This window comes from Jaculus jaculus, chromosome 10 (assembly GCF_020740685.1).
Source record: "Jaculus jaculus isolate mJacJac1 chromosome 10, mJacJac1.mat.Y.cur, whole genome shotgun sequence".
Classification (NCBI taxonomy): Eukaryota; Metazoa; Chordata; class Mammalia; order Rodentia; family Dipodidae; genus Jaculus; species Jaculus jaculus.
Genome location: NC_059111.1, coordinates 92,369,013 through 92,381,646, shown reverse-complemented (window position 1 = coordinate 92,381,646; position 12,634 = coordinate 92,369,013). Strand labels below are relative to the sequence as shown.

General features: G+C 45.0%; 1 protein-coding gene across 3 annotated transcripts in view; it reads right to left on the bottom strand.

The window, feature by feature from the left end:
* Window positions 1-2,990, bottom strand: part of Mkln1 (muskelin 1) — a 144,205-nt gene extending 141,215 nt beyond the window's left edge. For 2 of the 3 annotated variants that reach the window (XM_045159991.1, XM_045159992.1), the window contains exon 1: window positions 2,861-2,990. In XM_045159991.1, coding sequence (XP_045015926.1) covers window positions 2,861-2,958 — 98 coding nt within the window. In that variant the 5' untranslated portion in view covers window positions 2,959-2,990. The remainder of the gene's footprint in view (window positions 1-2,860) is intronic. The other variant, XM_045159993.1, reaches the window with a different exon arrangement.
* Window positions 2,991-12,634: the final 9,644 nt, after the last annotated feature.

Here is a 12,634-nt window from a genome sequence, read left to right as displayed (position 1 = left end):
CAACTTAAATTACTTCTATGAACCTCAGTTTCCCTCGCTATAAAATGTGATTATCAGCTGGGCATGATGGCACACGCCTTTAATCTCAGCACTCCGGAGGCAGAGGTGGGAAGACCACTGTGAGTTCGAGGCCAACCTGAGACTACATAGTGAATTCCAGGTCGTCATCCTCTGCTAGAGCAAGACCCTACCTTGAAAAACAACAACAAAAAAAAAAAAAAAAAAAGAGAGACAGACTAGCATAAAGAAGGCAGAAGTGTTCACCATTTTTTGTAATTTGTATCACTTCCTCAAAATACCTAGATTTTCTTTCAATAAGTATTTGCTACTCTGAGGACAACTTTAACAAATGGCTACTTACATTTTAAAGATACCTCTTGTGTGTGTGTCTTTTTTTTCCCCCCTGGTTTTTCAAGGTAGGTTCTCACTCTAGCCCAGGCTGACCTGGAATGCAGTCTAATCGCAGGCTGGCCTCAAACTCCCGAGTGCTGGCATGCACCACCATGCCTGGCCTAAAAGATAACTTGTTTAGGAAATTCATTAACATGCCTCCCACTTAGAAAAGACACAACAACTGCAATTAGAGGGAATTTTAGGGCAAAGAAAAGAGTCAATCCTTTCTTTACACTTCCTGCCCTACTAAAGTTATGACAGAACCAACAATCCTACAATTAAGGCATGACACACACCCCCAACCCAGCAGGCAAAATTTTCAAACTCAATCTCCATAATACTCAACTATATTCCTTCAAAAAGTTCAGATTACTGAAGTTTAAAGTGATTTAATAAAACCTAAAATGCAACCGCTGTGAAGATGGCTCAGCAGTTAAAGACACTTACAAAGCCTGCCAGCCTAGGTTCAATTCCTAAGCCACACACATAAGCTAAATGTACAAAAGTGGTCCAAGCTTCTAGTGTTCATTTACAGCAGCAAGATGCAAATAAATAAGTAGAAATAAACTGAACCGCATCTTTCAACAGAACATCATGAGGATTAAGTAAGATGCAGCAAATGATAGTGGAAGTTACCTATTAAATATTATTTTATCAAACTATACCAATGGATTTCTCCCAAAGTTACCTTCTAACACCCAAATTAGTTTCTGTCCACTCCAAACCAGAGCCAAGATTACAAAACCCAAGTCAGATTAAAGGTGTCATCTCACCAAACCAATTCCAGTTAAAAATATATTCTCCCTTAAAATACCTATACAACAGATAACTGAAAAAAGACTTGGGAGATTTAAGTCTCATACTTAATGCCAGAGTTCCAAGCAATGACACAACCTGGAAATAACCCAATTCAACACCAAGAAAAAAATAGTCTTCCCAGGTATTGAATCAAACACCACCAACTCACACCATAAGTGTGGGATCCTATGGAAAATGCTAAGTATCCTCAGATTCCAAAAGGAGTTAGCCTGGAAAATCAACAGCCCTAGAGCCACACTTCAACTTCTGCTGAGAACTAGTTACCTGGATTGCCCTCAAAATAAAGGTTGAGTTCCAGTGCCAATCGGGTACACAGTCATGCAGCAGCCATCGACAGGCCACAAGGGTCAGATCAGACCAAGTAGGCCTGACTCCCAACCTTTAACCTGGTCAATAGGAACACAGGCTGACTTCATTTTGAGATTCCTGACTTGACCAGAAAAATCAAATTTGAAAAAAATGTCGGGTTTTTTTTTGTTTTGTTTTTAAACATAGGTAAAAACCTTCTTTGTAAGTACTGTGTCACTTTGTTTAGCAACATAAAAATACGCTGTTTAATTACTGGTTTGGTTCATAAAATCATCTCTGGTGAGATGGGGATCCCTAGGCAACCAGCATTTGAGACAGACCTATATAGATCTGAAACCTTCACTTAGTTAATTCTTTCCCTTCTGCGTGTAAAATTCGAGTTAGAACTGCTCCTCTCAAAACTACAGATACTCAAGGAGAAAACAACAACAACAACAAAAAACCTACCACAGAAACACAAATGGCAGTAATGCAATACAAGTGTAATTTTTTTAGCACCTAAATGGAGGTTCCAGACCAAGACGAGAAGTGGGCAGGGGAGGTTGCAAGTCAAGTTCATTAAAGCCAGACTTTTCTGGGTACACCGGGGAAACTGCTGTGTCTCTATAAAGATCCACCCCCAATGCGATGATGAATGCGTGCGTACAGTCCTTTCCTTTCTTCCCTATCTTTTTTTCCACAATACAGACAGACAGACAGACAGACAGCCCGCCGCCAGTCGACCCCCCCCCGCCCCGCCCCCAAGTTGTCCGCACTCGCGCCGGGGCTCACCGACGGGGACGACACAACTTCTCCGCCTCCCGGTGAGCGGCGCCACTCCTCCCGAGCTAATCATCACTTTTAAACGAGCGAGCCTCCGGAGCTCCCGGGGCGACCGGTGCACTTCGTCCCGGCGGCCATCGCAGGGGTGCCGCCGCCGCCGCCGCCGCCGCCTCCCCGACGCCCCGGGCCCGCCCCAGGCCGCCCCAATCCGGCGGGAGCGCGAGGCCCGCGGCCGCGGCGAAGGCGGGACCCCCACGGCCCCCGGCCTCCCCGCACGGTCTCCCCCACCACCACCACCACCACCACCACCACCACCACCACCCCCGGGCGCAGCGGCGTCCGGCCCGGCCTCGCCTCGTCTCACAAGCCCGACACCCCCGGCCTCGGCGGGGACGACGGCGCTCGGAGAGTCGGGAGGCCGCGCGTCCTCCCGCTCCGCTTCACAGGCCCCGGGGCCGCCTGGGCCTTGTCGGCTTAGTTCCCACCTCCTCACCCCCCCCCCCACCCCGCACTCCGCAACAGCCGCGGCCCGGGTCGTTGCTCACGACGCCCCGCGGGGGACACGACGAGCACTTACTCGGGAAGGTAGGTGGACGAGAAGGAGCTCCACTTGTGCAGCGCGTAGGGCAGAAGCCGGCACTCGGGCGCCGCAGCAACAGCCCCGCCAGCCGCCATCTTGTCAGCACCGGAGCGACCGCCAGCCCAGCGCCGCCGCCAGCCGCGCGGGGAGGAGGAGGAGGCGGGGTAAGGGGGCGTGGCCTATTCTTAAAGGGACCGCGCTCCGCCGGGAGTCAATCTACAGTGCAGGGCCCAGGCCCGCCAGCGCGCGCCAGCGATCCCAGGCTTTCCCACGCTGACCCACCACCGAAACTGGGCCTCGGGGATGGTGAGCGTTTGCGGGGCTTTTCTGTGAGGCTAGTAGGAGGACTTTTCTTTTACAAGGCGGAGATAAAGGCAAAGCCAAGAATAGTAGGAAAAGAAAGAAAGAAATCTTAGGTGATGGGCCTGAAAGGGAAATTTTTGGAAAAAGACCAACTTAGACAAGGGCCGGATACCTTTGTGACTCTGGAAGCCACTGCCCTCGCCAGTTTAATAAACCCCTTAAGGAAAAAAGAGCGCTGAAGAGAATTGGGGTGCAGTAGTTTATGTCTTTGGCTTCTGGAATTAACCTGGGGTAAAAAATACCTTTGTCGGGCTGGAGAGACCGCTAAGCGGTTAAGGCACATGCCTGCAAAGCCTAAGGACCTAGGTTCGATTCTCCAGGTCCCATGTAAGCCAGATGCACATGGTGGAGCATGTGTCTGGAGTTCGTTTGCAGTGGGTAGACGCCCTGGTGTGCCTTTTCTCCCCCCACCCCCGTCTCTAATAATAAATAAATAAAAATAAAATCTTTTAAAAATATATATCTTTGAGCGGGGTGTGGTGGCACATGCCTTTAATCCTAGCAATAGGGTGGCATAGGTAGGAGGATCACTGTGAGTTTGAGGCCACACTGAGACTACATAGTGAGTTCCAGGTCAGCCTGAACTAGAAAGAAACCCTACCTCGAAAGACCAAAATATAGATAGATAGATAGATAGATAGATAATATATCTTTGTCATCCCATACCATGCATGGCCAAGTAGTAGCGACAGGAAAAGGAAATACTGGTGTGTCCTGGTAGTCAGCTGTGTTTTCAGTCCCTTCATTGTAAACATTTCTTTTTTTTTTTCCAACATTTTATTGACAGCCTCCATAAGACAATAAACCATAATAATTCCCACCCTCATTCTCAAATTCGCCCTCCATCAAATCCCCTCCCCCTTCCCATTAGTCTTTCTAATATTTTGATGTCATCTTTTCCTCCCATCATGAAGGTCTTGTGTAGGTATTGTCATTTCTCATGAGCCCTTTCCTGGTGACATTGGTCTGCTCAGGAATGACGTTCACTCACAGGCCAGAAACAAGCCCTTACATAATTGGGAAGCTGTGTGCCATCATGTTTCTAGTTGCTAATAAATCTGCACATTTTTAACAGAAATTTAGCCTACAAGTTCAAAGAGGTTCTAGGAAAAGGTATGTGTTCTTCAGAGGGGATAGCAAGTGACCTTTCTGTTCTGAAACCAGTATGGGCAGCACCCCAGCTTATCACAAATGGAACACTCGGTCTAAATACATGGCAACTTGGGCTGAAGTCATGGCTTATTGGTTAAGGCGTTTGCCTGCAAAGCCAAAGGACCCTGGTTTGATTCCCCAGGACCCATATTAGCCAGATGCACAAGGGGGCCACTGAGTTCATTTGCAGTGGCTGGAGGCTCTGGCGTGCCTATTCTGTTTTTCTCTCTCTCTCTCCCTCTCCCTCTCAAATAAATAAATAAATAAAAATATTAAATATGTGGCTACTTTAGATAATGCACCCATCATGTACTTTATGTCAGGGTTGTGCATATTTATTCCCTGCTTAGCCACTGTCATTACCAATTTATGAATGTCCCTCATTGCCTAAGAGGCTGAACTTCTGAAAGCCTACTCATCAACTCCATTGGAAGACAGAAAAACTCTAGCCAGGAGCTCCTCAGTAAATGATCGGATGACTCATTAGTTGTATTTTTTTTTGTTATAGTCATTGCCCAACTCCATTGCTTTTCCGACTTCTTATTTCCATTTGGGGAAAAATTAGTAGTAACTTACACTATAATGCCAGATCAAAAATATAAAATAAGCCGGGCCTGGTGGTGCATGCCTTTAATCCCAGCACTTGAGAAGCAGAGGTAGGAGAATCGACGTGAGTTCCAGGCCACTCTGAGACTACATGGTGAATTCCAGGTCAGCCTGAGCTAGCATGAGACCCTACTTCGGAAAAAACATAAAATAAATAAATAAATAAAAATAAAACATAAATATAAAATATGTATGTATATATATACATGTATATGTATGTATGTATGTGTATATATATATGCATATATATACACATACATACATACATACACACACACACACACACACACACACACACACACACACAATCTCCCCTTTTGGGCTGGAGAGATGGCTTAGTGGTTAAGGCTGGAGGCCCTGGTGTGGCCATTCGCACGCGCGCGCTCCTTCTCTTTCTCTCTCTCCCCCCCCTTTCTCTGTCGCTCTCAAATAAATAATTAAAAATAAGCAAAAAATTTAAAAAAACAGATTATTATTTTAAAAACATATTTATTTATTTATTTATTTATTTGAGAGAGAGAGAGAAAGAATGGGTACGCCAGGGCCTCCAGCCACTGCCGATGAACTCCAGATGCGTGTGCTACCTTGTGCATCTGGTTTACATGGGTCCTGGAGAATTGAACCAGGATCCTTTGGCTTTGCAGGCAAACGCCTTAATCACTAAGCCATCTCTCCAGCCCAAAAGGGGAGATTATTATTAAGGTTCACTCCAATTAGTTTGGGGCCCCAAACCTTGCAAATTTCACTTATTATTATTATTTGGGTTTTTTGTTTTGTTTTTTTGAGGTAGGATTTCACTCTAGCCCAGGCTGACCTGGAATTCACTATGTAGTTTCAGGGTGGCCTCAAACTCACAGATATCCTCCTACCTCTGCCTCCTGAGTGCTGGGATTAAAGGCGTGCGTCACCACACTCAGCAAATTTCACTTCTTACCTTGATATTAGGTAAATCCTGTTCCACACCCCCACCACCCAAGACAGAGTTATGGTTCCTTATATATCTTTGTTGTAACACACAAACATACATACATACAGTAATTCTTTTTTTTTTTTTTAATTGGTTTTTCGAGGTAGGGTCTCACTGTATCTCAGGCTGACCGGGAATTCACTATGTAGTCTCGGGGTGGCCTTGAACTCTCGGCCATCCTCCTACCTCTGCCTCCGAAGTGCTGGGATTAAAGGCATGCGCCACCACGCCTGGTTTACAGTAATTCTTTAAACAGGAGACTTTCCTGTTCCTGTGACTTTGTTGGGGCTTTGCTTGTTTGTTTGGGGTTTTTAGTGGGGAGGTTCTTGTTGTGTCAGTCTTGCTAGGTACCCTTGTAGCAAACCTCCTGCCTCTCTCAGGTGCAGGGCTGCAAGCATGCACCAACATGCTGGGCTCTTCAGCGACTTTCTGCTCTCCCTCTTCCCTTTCTCTCTCTCTCCCGCTTCTGCTTGGCATTCTCTACTTCAGGCACACTAAACAAGCATTCCAAAGTGTTACATACGTGTTGTATGTTCTCTCTGACCTGGAGTGTCCCCTGACCCTCATTTTGCCTAGCTAGTTCCTGCCTTTTCTTCAAATTACTTTTGTTTGGAGACATCATTCCTCATCACCTATTTTGAAGTTAAGTGACATTTTCTGTCCCCTTCATTAGTTTATCATCATCACAGTGTTCTAATTTCTCTCTTACCTTTACGATATCGCCCATGATGCGGGGCATTGTGGCACATGCTTTAATCCCAGCACTCGGTAGACTGAGGTAGGAGGGTCGCAGTGAGTTCAAGGCCAACCTGAGACTACATAGTGAGTTCCAGGTCAGCCTGGGCCAGAGCAAAACCCTACCTTAAAAAAAAAAAAAATGAATTGTGCTAAAAGAGAATTTGAATTAGAGATCTATACACTTCTACATACTACAAAGGGAAAAGAATGCCGAAACACTGCAAGTATGTGACTCTGGGGTATGATTGCCAAGTGGAGTATAAAGATCCAGAAAAGGGCTGGAGAGATGGCTTAGCAGTTAAGGTGCTTGCCTGTAAAGCCTAAGAATTCATGTCCAAACCTCCAGGTCCCACTTGAGCAAGATACACAGTGACTCAAGTGTACAATATTGTCCATGTGCACAAGGGGACCCATAGGTCTGGAGTTGATTTGCAGTGGTGAAGGCCCTGGCGTGCCCACTCTTTCTCATTTTTTTCTCTCATTCTCTCAAGTAAATAATAATAATAATAGATACAGAAAAATATGACCTTCCTATGACATAAATATCACAAATGCTGAAGTAACTAAAAGCATTCCTATTTTAACATGATACTGAGCCAAAAAAAGTTGTAGAAGCATTAAGATAACTTTGAAGACTAAAGACAGTGCCGTCGGGCTGGAGAGGGAGCTCCGTCCGTAAAGCGCTTGCCTTGCAAGTGTGAGCATCCGGGTTCTATGCCCAGTAGCCATTTAAAAAATGCTAGGTGAAGCCAGGCGTGGTGGCGCACGCCTTTAGTCTGGGCACCGGGGAGGCAGAGGTAGGAGGATCGCCATGAGTTCGAGGCTGCCCTGAGACTCCATAGTGAATTCCAGGTCAGCCTCGGCTAGAATGGGACTCTACCTCAAAACAAAACAAAAAAGGTAGGTGAGGTGGTGCACTCCTATAACCCCAGCACTGGGGAAGCAGAGACAGAAGGGTCCCTGCTGGCCAGCTAGTCTAGCCTATCCATGAGCTTCAGGCCAATGAGAGACCCTGTCTCAAAAAGGTGCATGGTGGGCTGGAGAGATACATGGCTTAGTGGTTCAGGCACTGGCCCATGAAGCCTAAGGACCCAGGTTCAACTCCCCAGTACCCCCGTAAGCCAGATGCACAAGGGGGTGCATGCACCGGGAGTTCATTTGCAATGGCTGGAGGCCCTGGTGCACCCATTCTCTCTCCCTCCCTCCCTCTCTCTCTCTCTCTCTCTCTCTCCAATAAATAAATAATAAAATTTGTTTTAAGGGTAGATGGTGTTCCTGAGGATGACACCAAAAGGTTGTCCTCTAGTTTCAACATGCACACTTGCACCAACACGTGCACATGCACACACACACACACACACACACACACACACACTAGTACACACCTGCATTTAAAAAATTGCAAATTCTGAAGCCGAGCATGGTGGTGCACATCTTTAATCCCAGCCCTCGGGAGGCAGAGGTAGGAGGATCACTGAGAGTTCCAGGCCACCCTGAGACTCCATAGTGAATTCCAGGTCAGCTGGGGCCAGAGTGAGAACCTACCTCGAAAAAAACACACACACACAAACAAGCAAACTCTGAAAGAGACTACTAAGTAGCTAGACTTGTAGACTTGAGATCTCCTAGGGGTGTGTGTCTTATTCTCTTCTGCCTTTAGGACATGACTAGGTGGTAGCATTGTTCATAAGGAAACAGAGAAGCTCTGGAAACCAACAACAGTCATATAGCCTCTCTAGTCCCTGTGTACTTCACAGAGGGCATACTAACAGCCTCGTGAAAAACATGAGGCTCGGGGCTGGAGAGATGGCTTAACAGTTAAGGCGTTTGCCTGCGAAGCCAAAAGACCCAGGTTCAATTCCCCAGGACCCATGATACACAAGTGGTACATGTGTCTGGAGTTTGTTTGTAGTGGCTAGAGGCCCTGGTGTGCCCATTCTATCTTTCTCTACTTGCAAATAAATAATAAAAAAATAAAATGAAAAAGCCAGAAGCTGCCTGGTATGGTGTGGTGACCGTACATTGAAAAAAAAAAAAAAAACGAGGCTCATCAAGATTTAGGGATCAACAGCAGCTATGGTGACACAATGACTCTCGTGACTCAGGTACCTTATCCCTTAAAGGCCTTTGCAGTATGCTCCTCCCATGAAATGCTTCCCAGAAAGAGTAGCTGACAGCGTGTGGGAGTTTGCCATGTACTGATTGTCTTTGGCTGTAAGAAAGACTTACTGAGGTCTGCCAGGTACCCGCCTTGACCCTACAGGTAGGAAGACAGGGGTAGGCTGATATGCCAGCCAAAGAACCTACCTCATGGAGCATTACATGGATAAAGTGTCAACTAGGTTAGTTTAGTCTGTATTAAATGCTAAAGAGAAACTAAGCCAGAATAATTCTTAGATTGGTTGGTTAGCTTCTCTAAGAAGATAGTATACAAGGGCTGGAGAGATGTCTTAGAGTTAAGATGCTTTCCTGCAAAGCCAAAGGACCAAAGTTCAATTCCCCAGGAGCCACATAAGTCAGATGCACCAGGTGGCGCATGTGTCTAGAGTTCGTTTGCAGTGCCTAGAGGCCCTGGTGTGCCCATTCTCTCTCTCTATCTGCTCCTTTCTTTCTTTCTCTCTCTCTCTCTCTCAAATAAATAAAAATAATTTTTTTAACTTAAAAGAAAAAAAAAAAAGCCAGGTATGGTGACACACACCTTTAACCCCAGTACTCGGGAGGCAAAGGTAGGAGGATCACTGTAAGTTCGAAGCCACCCTGAGACTACATAGTGAATTCTAGGTCAGCCTGGGCTAGAGTGAGACCCTACCTCGAAAAAACAAATTTAGAAGCAGCAGCGTATGGACTAGTCTATATAATGAGAAAAAGCCAACCATTCCGTGGCTGTATCACTGACTGATAAACTATATCTTATCCAAGAAGACACAGCTAGTCAGTGATACAATCAGAAGCTCTTTGGTTCAAAAGCCCATTCTATCTGATCACATTATAATTCTTCTGAACTGATTTAATACATAAGAATAAATTGAATAAAGTAAAATAATATTCAAATACAACATATTGCCAAATAATAGAAATAAAGGCCACTAGAGTTAAAAAGCAAAACAAACCCAGCTGAGTTTCTTTTCTTTTTCTTTTTTATTTTTTTTTTGTGAATCTTTTTATTTATTTGAGAGAGACAGAAAGAGGCAGACAGAGAAAGAATGGGCGCACCAGGGCCTCCACCCACTTCAGATGTATGCATCCCCTTGTGCATCTGGCTTACATGAGGAGTTGAACATGGGTGCTTAGGTTTTGCAGGCAAGCATCTTAACCAATAATCCATCTCTCCAGCCCTGAGTTTATTTTCAAGCAAAGGGCCACACTCATTAGCTGAGGGTAAGGAAACACTTTATTATTGCTAGGTGAGGGATGTCATAGCTGTTAGGCGTATAAGTCATGTACTGCTATAACAAAACACTCGAGACAGAGTAATTTATGGAGAACAGAATTTTATTTCTCACAGTTCTGGGAGCTGGCTGTTCAAGATCAAGGTGCCTGAAGGTTGCATGTCTGAGGAAAGTCCATCTCTGTGTTATTGCTATGTCCTCTAGAGGGGAGGGCTGCTGTGTCCTTATAATGGAGAAAGATGTGGAAAGGAAAAAAGCAAGCTTAGATAGTTCCCTTCTATCCTTTTATAAGACTGCTAATCTCATTCATGAGGGCAGAGCCCTCTTAACCTAATTATCTCCAAAAAGCCACACCTCTTCATTGGGGATTAAGCTTCAACATGAATTTTGGAGAAGACACAACATTCAAACCATAGCAACATTGAAATACACTGGAATATATCTGTTGCTCTGCTAAAATCTGGTTAAAACCAAGATCCAGAATTCACTGGTCAGAGAAAACATAGATGTTTATATACGTGAGTGTCTTGCTTTAGCTTACCAAGGCCACTCCAAGTTCATGGTCTGTGATGGTTTGAATCAGATGTCTCCCCCACACTCATGCACTTTGAATGCTGCGTCCCCAAGCTGGTGGCAATTTGGGAAGTGGTGGTGTGTTGTTGGGGTCAGGCTGAGAAGCGTCATAGCCAGCTCCTCCTTGCCAGAGATTGGCTCACTGTCCTTGCTGCTGTTGTCCACCTCCTGTGATGTCCAGGCTCTGCTCATTCCATGCTTTCCCCTATGATCACGAAGTTTCCCCTTGAGACTGTGGTGCATGCCTTCGCCGTGAGTTCGAGGCCACCCTGAGACTACATAGTGAATTCTAGGTCAGCCTGGGCCAGAGTGAGACCCTACCTCGAAAAACAAAAACATAAAAATTTAAAAATGAAAATAAAAACTTTCTTCCCCCCAGCTGCTTTTGGTCGGTATTTTTGTCCCAGCACTGAGATGGTAACTACAACAGTTCTCAATGCTTAAGACTGGTGAAACACAACACAATATTCAATGTGTTGTCTCCTGGGCAAGCTCTGCTATAATGAAAAATGTTCCTTTACAATAGCATTCAACAGATGAAGGTACTAATGAGTATGTTCACTGTCATGCCTAAGTCACCATACAACTGAGCTGTCTGCAGTCTGAATCTAGAACCCAAATAAATCCCCAATTCTCAGTCACTTTCTTCCTAGTGCATTGCACAAGAAATTTTCTTTTAGAAAAATTTAAAAAATATTTTATTTATTTATTTGAGAGAGAGAGAGAGATGAACAGGCAGATAGAGAGAAAGAGAATGGGCATGCCAGGGCCTCCAGTTGCTGCAAACGAACTCCAGATGCGTGTGCCCCCTTGTGCATCTGCCTTATGTGGGTCCTGGGGAATAGAACCATGGTCCCTAGGCTTCTGCAGGCAAATGCCTTAACCACTAAACCATTTCCTCAGCCTGAATTTTTTTCTCAATTTTTATTAACATTTTCCATGATTATAAAAAAATCCCATGGTAATACCCTCCTTCCCCCCCTTTCCCCCTTTGAAATTTCATTCTCTATTATATCCCCTCCCCATCTCAATCAGTCTCTCTCTCTCTCTCTTTTTTCTTTTTGATGTCATGATCTTTTCCTCCTCTTATGATGGTCTTGTGTAGGTAGTGTCAGGCACTATGAGGTCATGGATATGCAGGCCATTTTATGTCTGGAGGGAGCACGTTGTAAAGAGTCCTACCCTTCCTTTGGCTCTTACATTCTTTCTGCCACCTCTTCCGCATTAGACCCTGAGCCTTGGAAGGTGTGATCGAGATGTTACTCGGTACTCTAGTCACTTCTTTCCAGCACTATGATACCTTCCGAGTCATCCCAAGGTCACTGCCATCTGAAAAGAGAAGATTCTCTACCCGAAGTGAGAGTAGCATTAATATAAGGGTATGAATATTAAGAGAAGTGCTTACTGCTCAGCCCGAAATTTTTGAGGTCTACATTTACATTATTATCCTTCAACTTCTCTATGACTAGCACATAGTTGGTACTCAAGAAAATTTTCCTAAATTGAATCCCTTGGATCCTCCTAAACTTATTTATTTATTTTGAGGTAGGGTCTCACTCTAGGCCAGGCTAATCTGGAACTCACTCTTCAGCCCAGGCTGGTCTCAACTCACAGCAATCCTCCTACCTCTCCCTCCCAAATGCTGTGATTAAAGGCGTATACCACCACTCCTGGCTCCTCCACATTTCTTCTTACCAATGTATTTGTGGAGAAATCATCTATAAACCAAAAGACTGAACAAAATTCATGATACAGGAGCTATCAGTCCATGTTTTGGTCAGTAAAAGAAGAAAGTCCCCCATTATAATTCCCTTGATCATTTCTTTTTTTATTTTTTTTGTTTATTTTTATTTATTTATTTGTGAGCAATAGAGTGAGAGAGAGAGATAATGGGTGTACCAGGGCTTCCAGCCACTGCAAACAAACTCTAGACGCGTGCGCCCCCTTGTGCATCTGTCTAACGTGGGTCCTGGGGAATCGAGC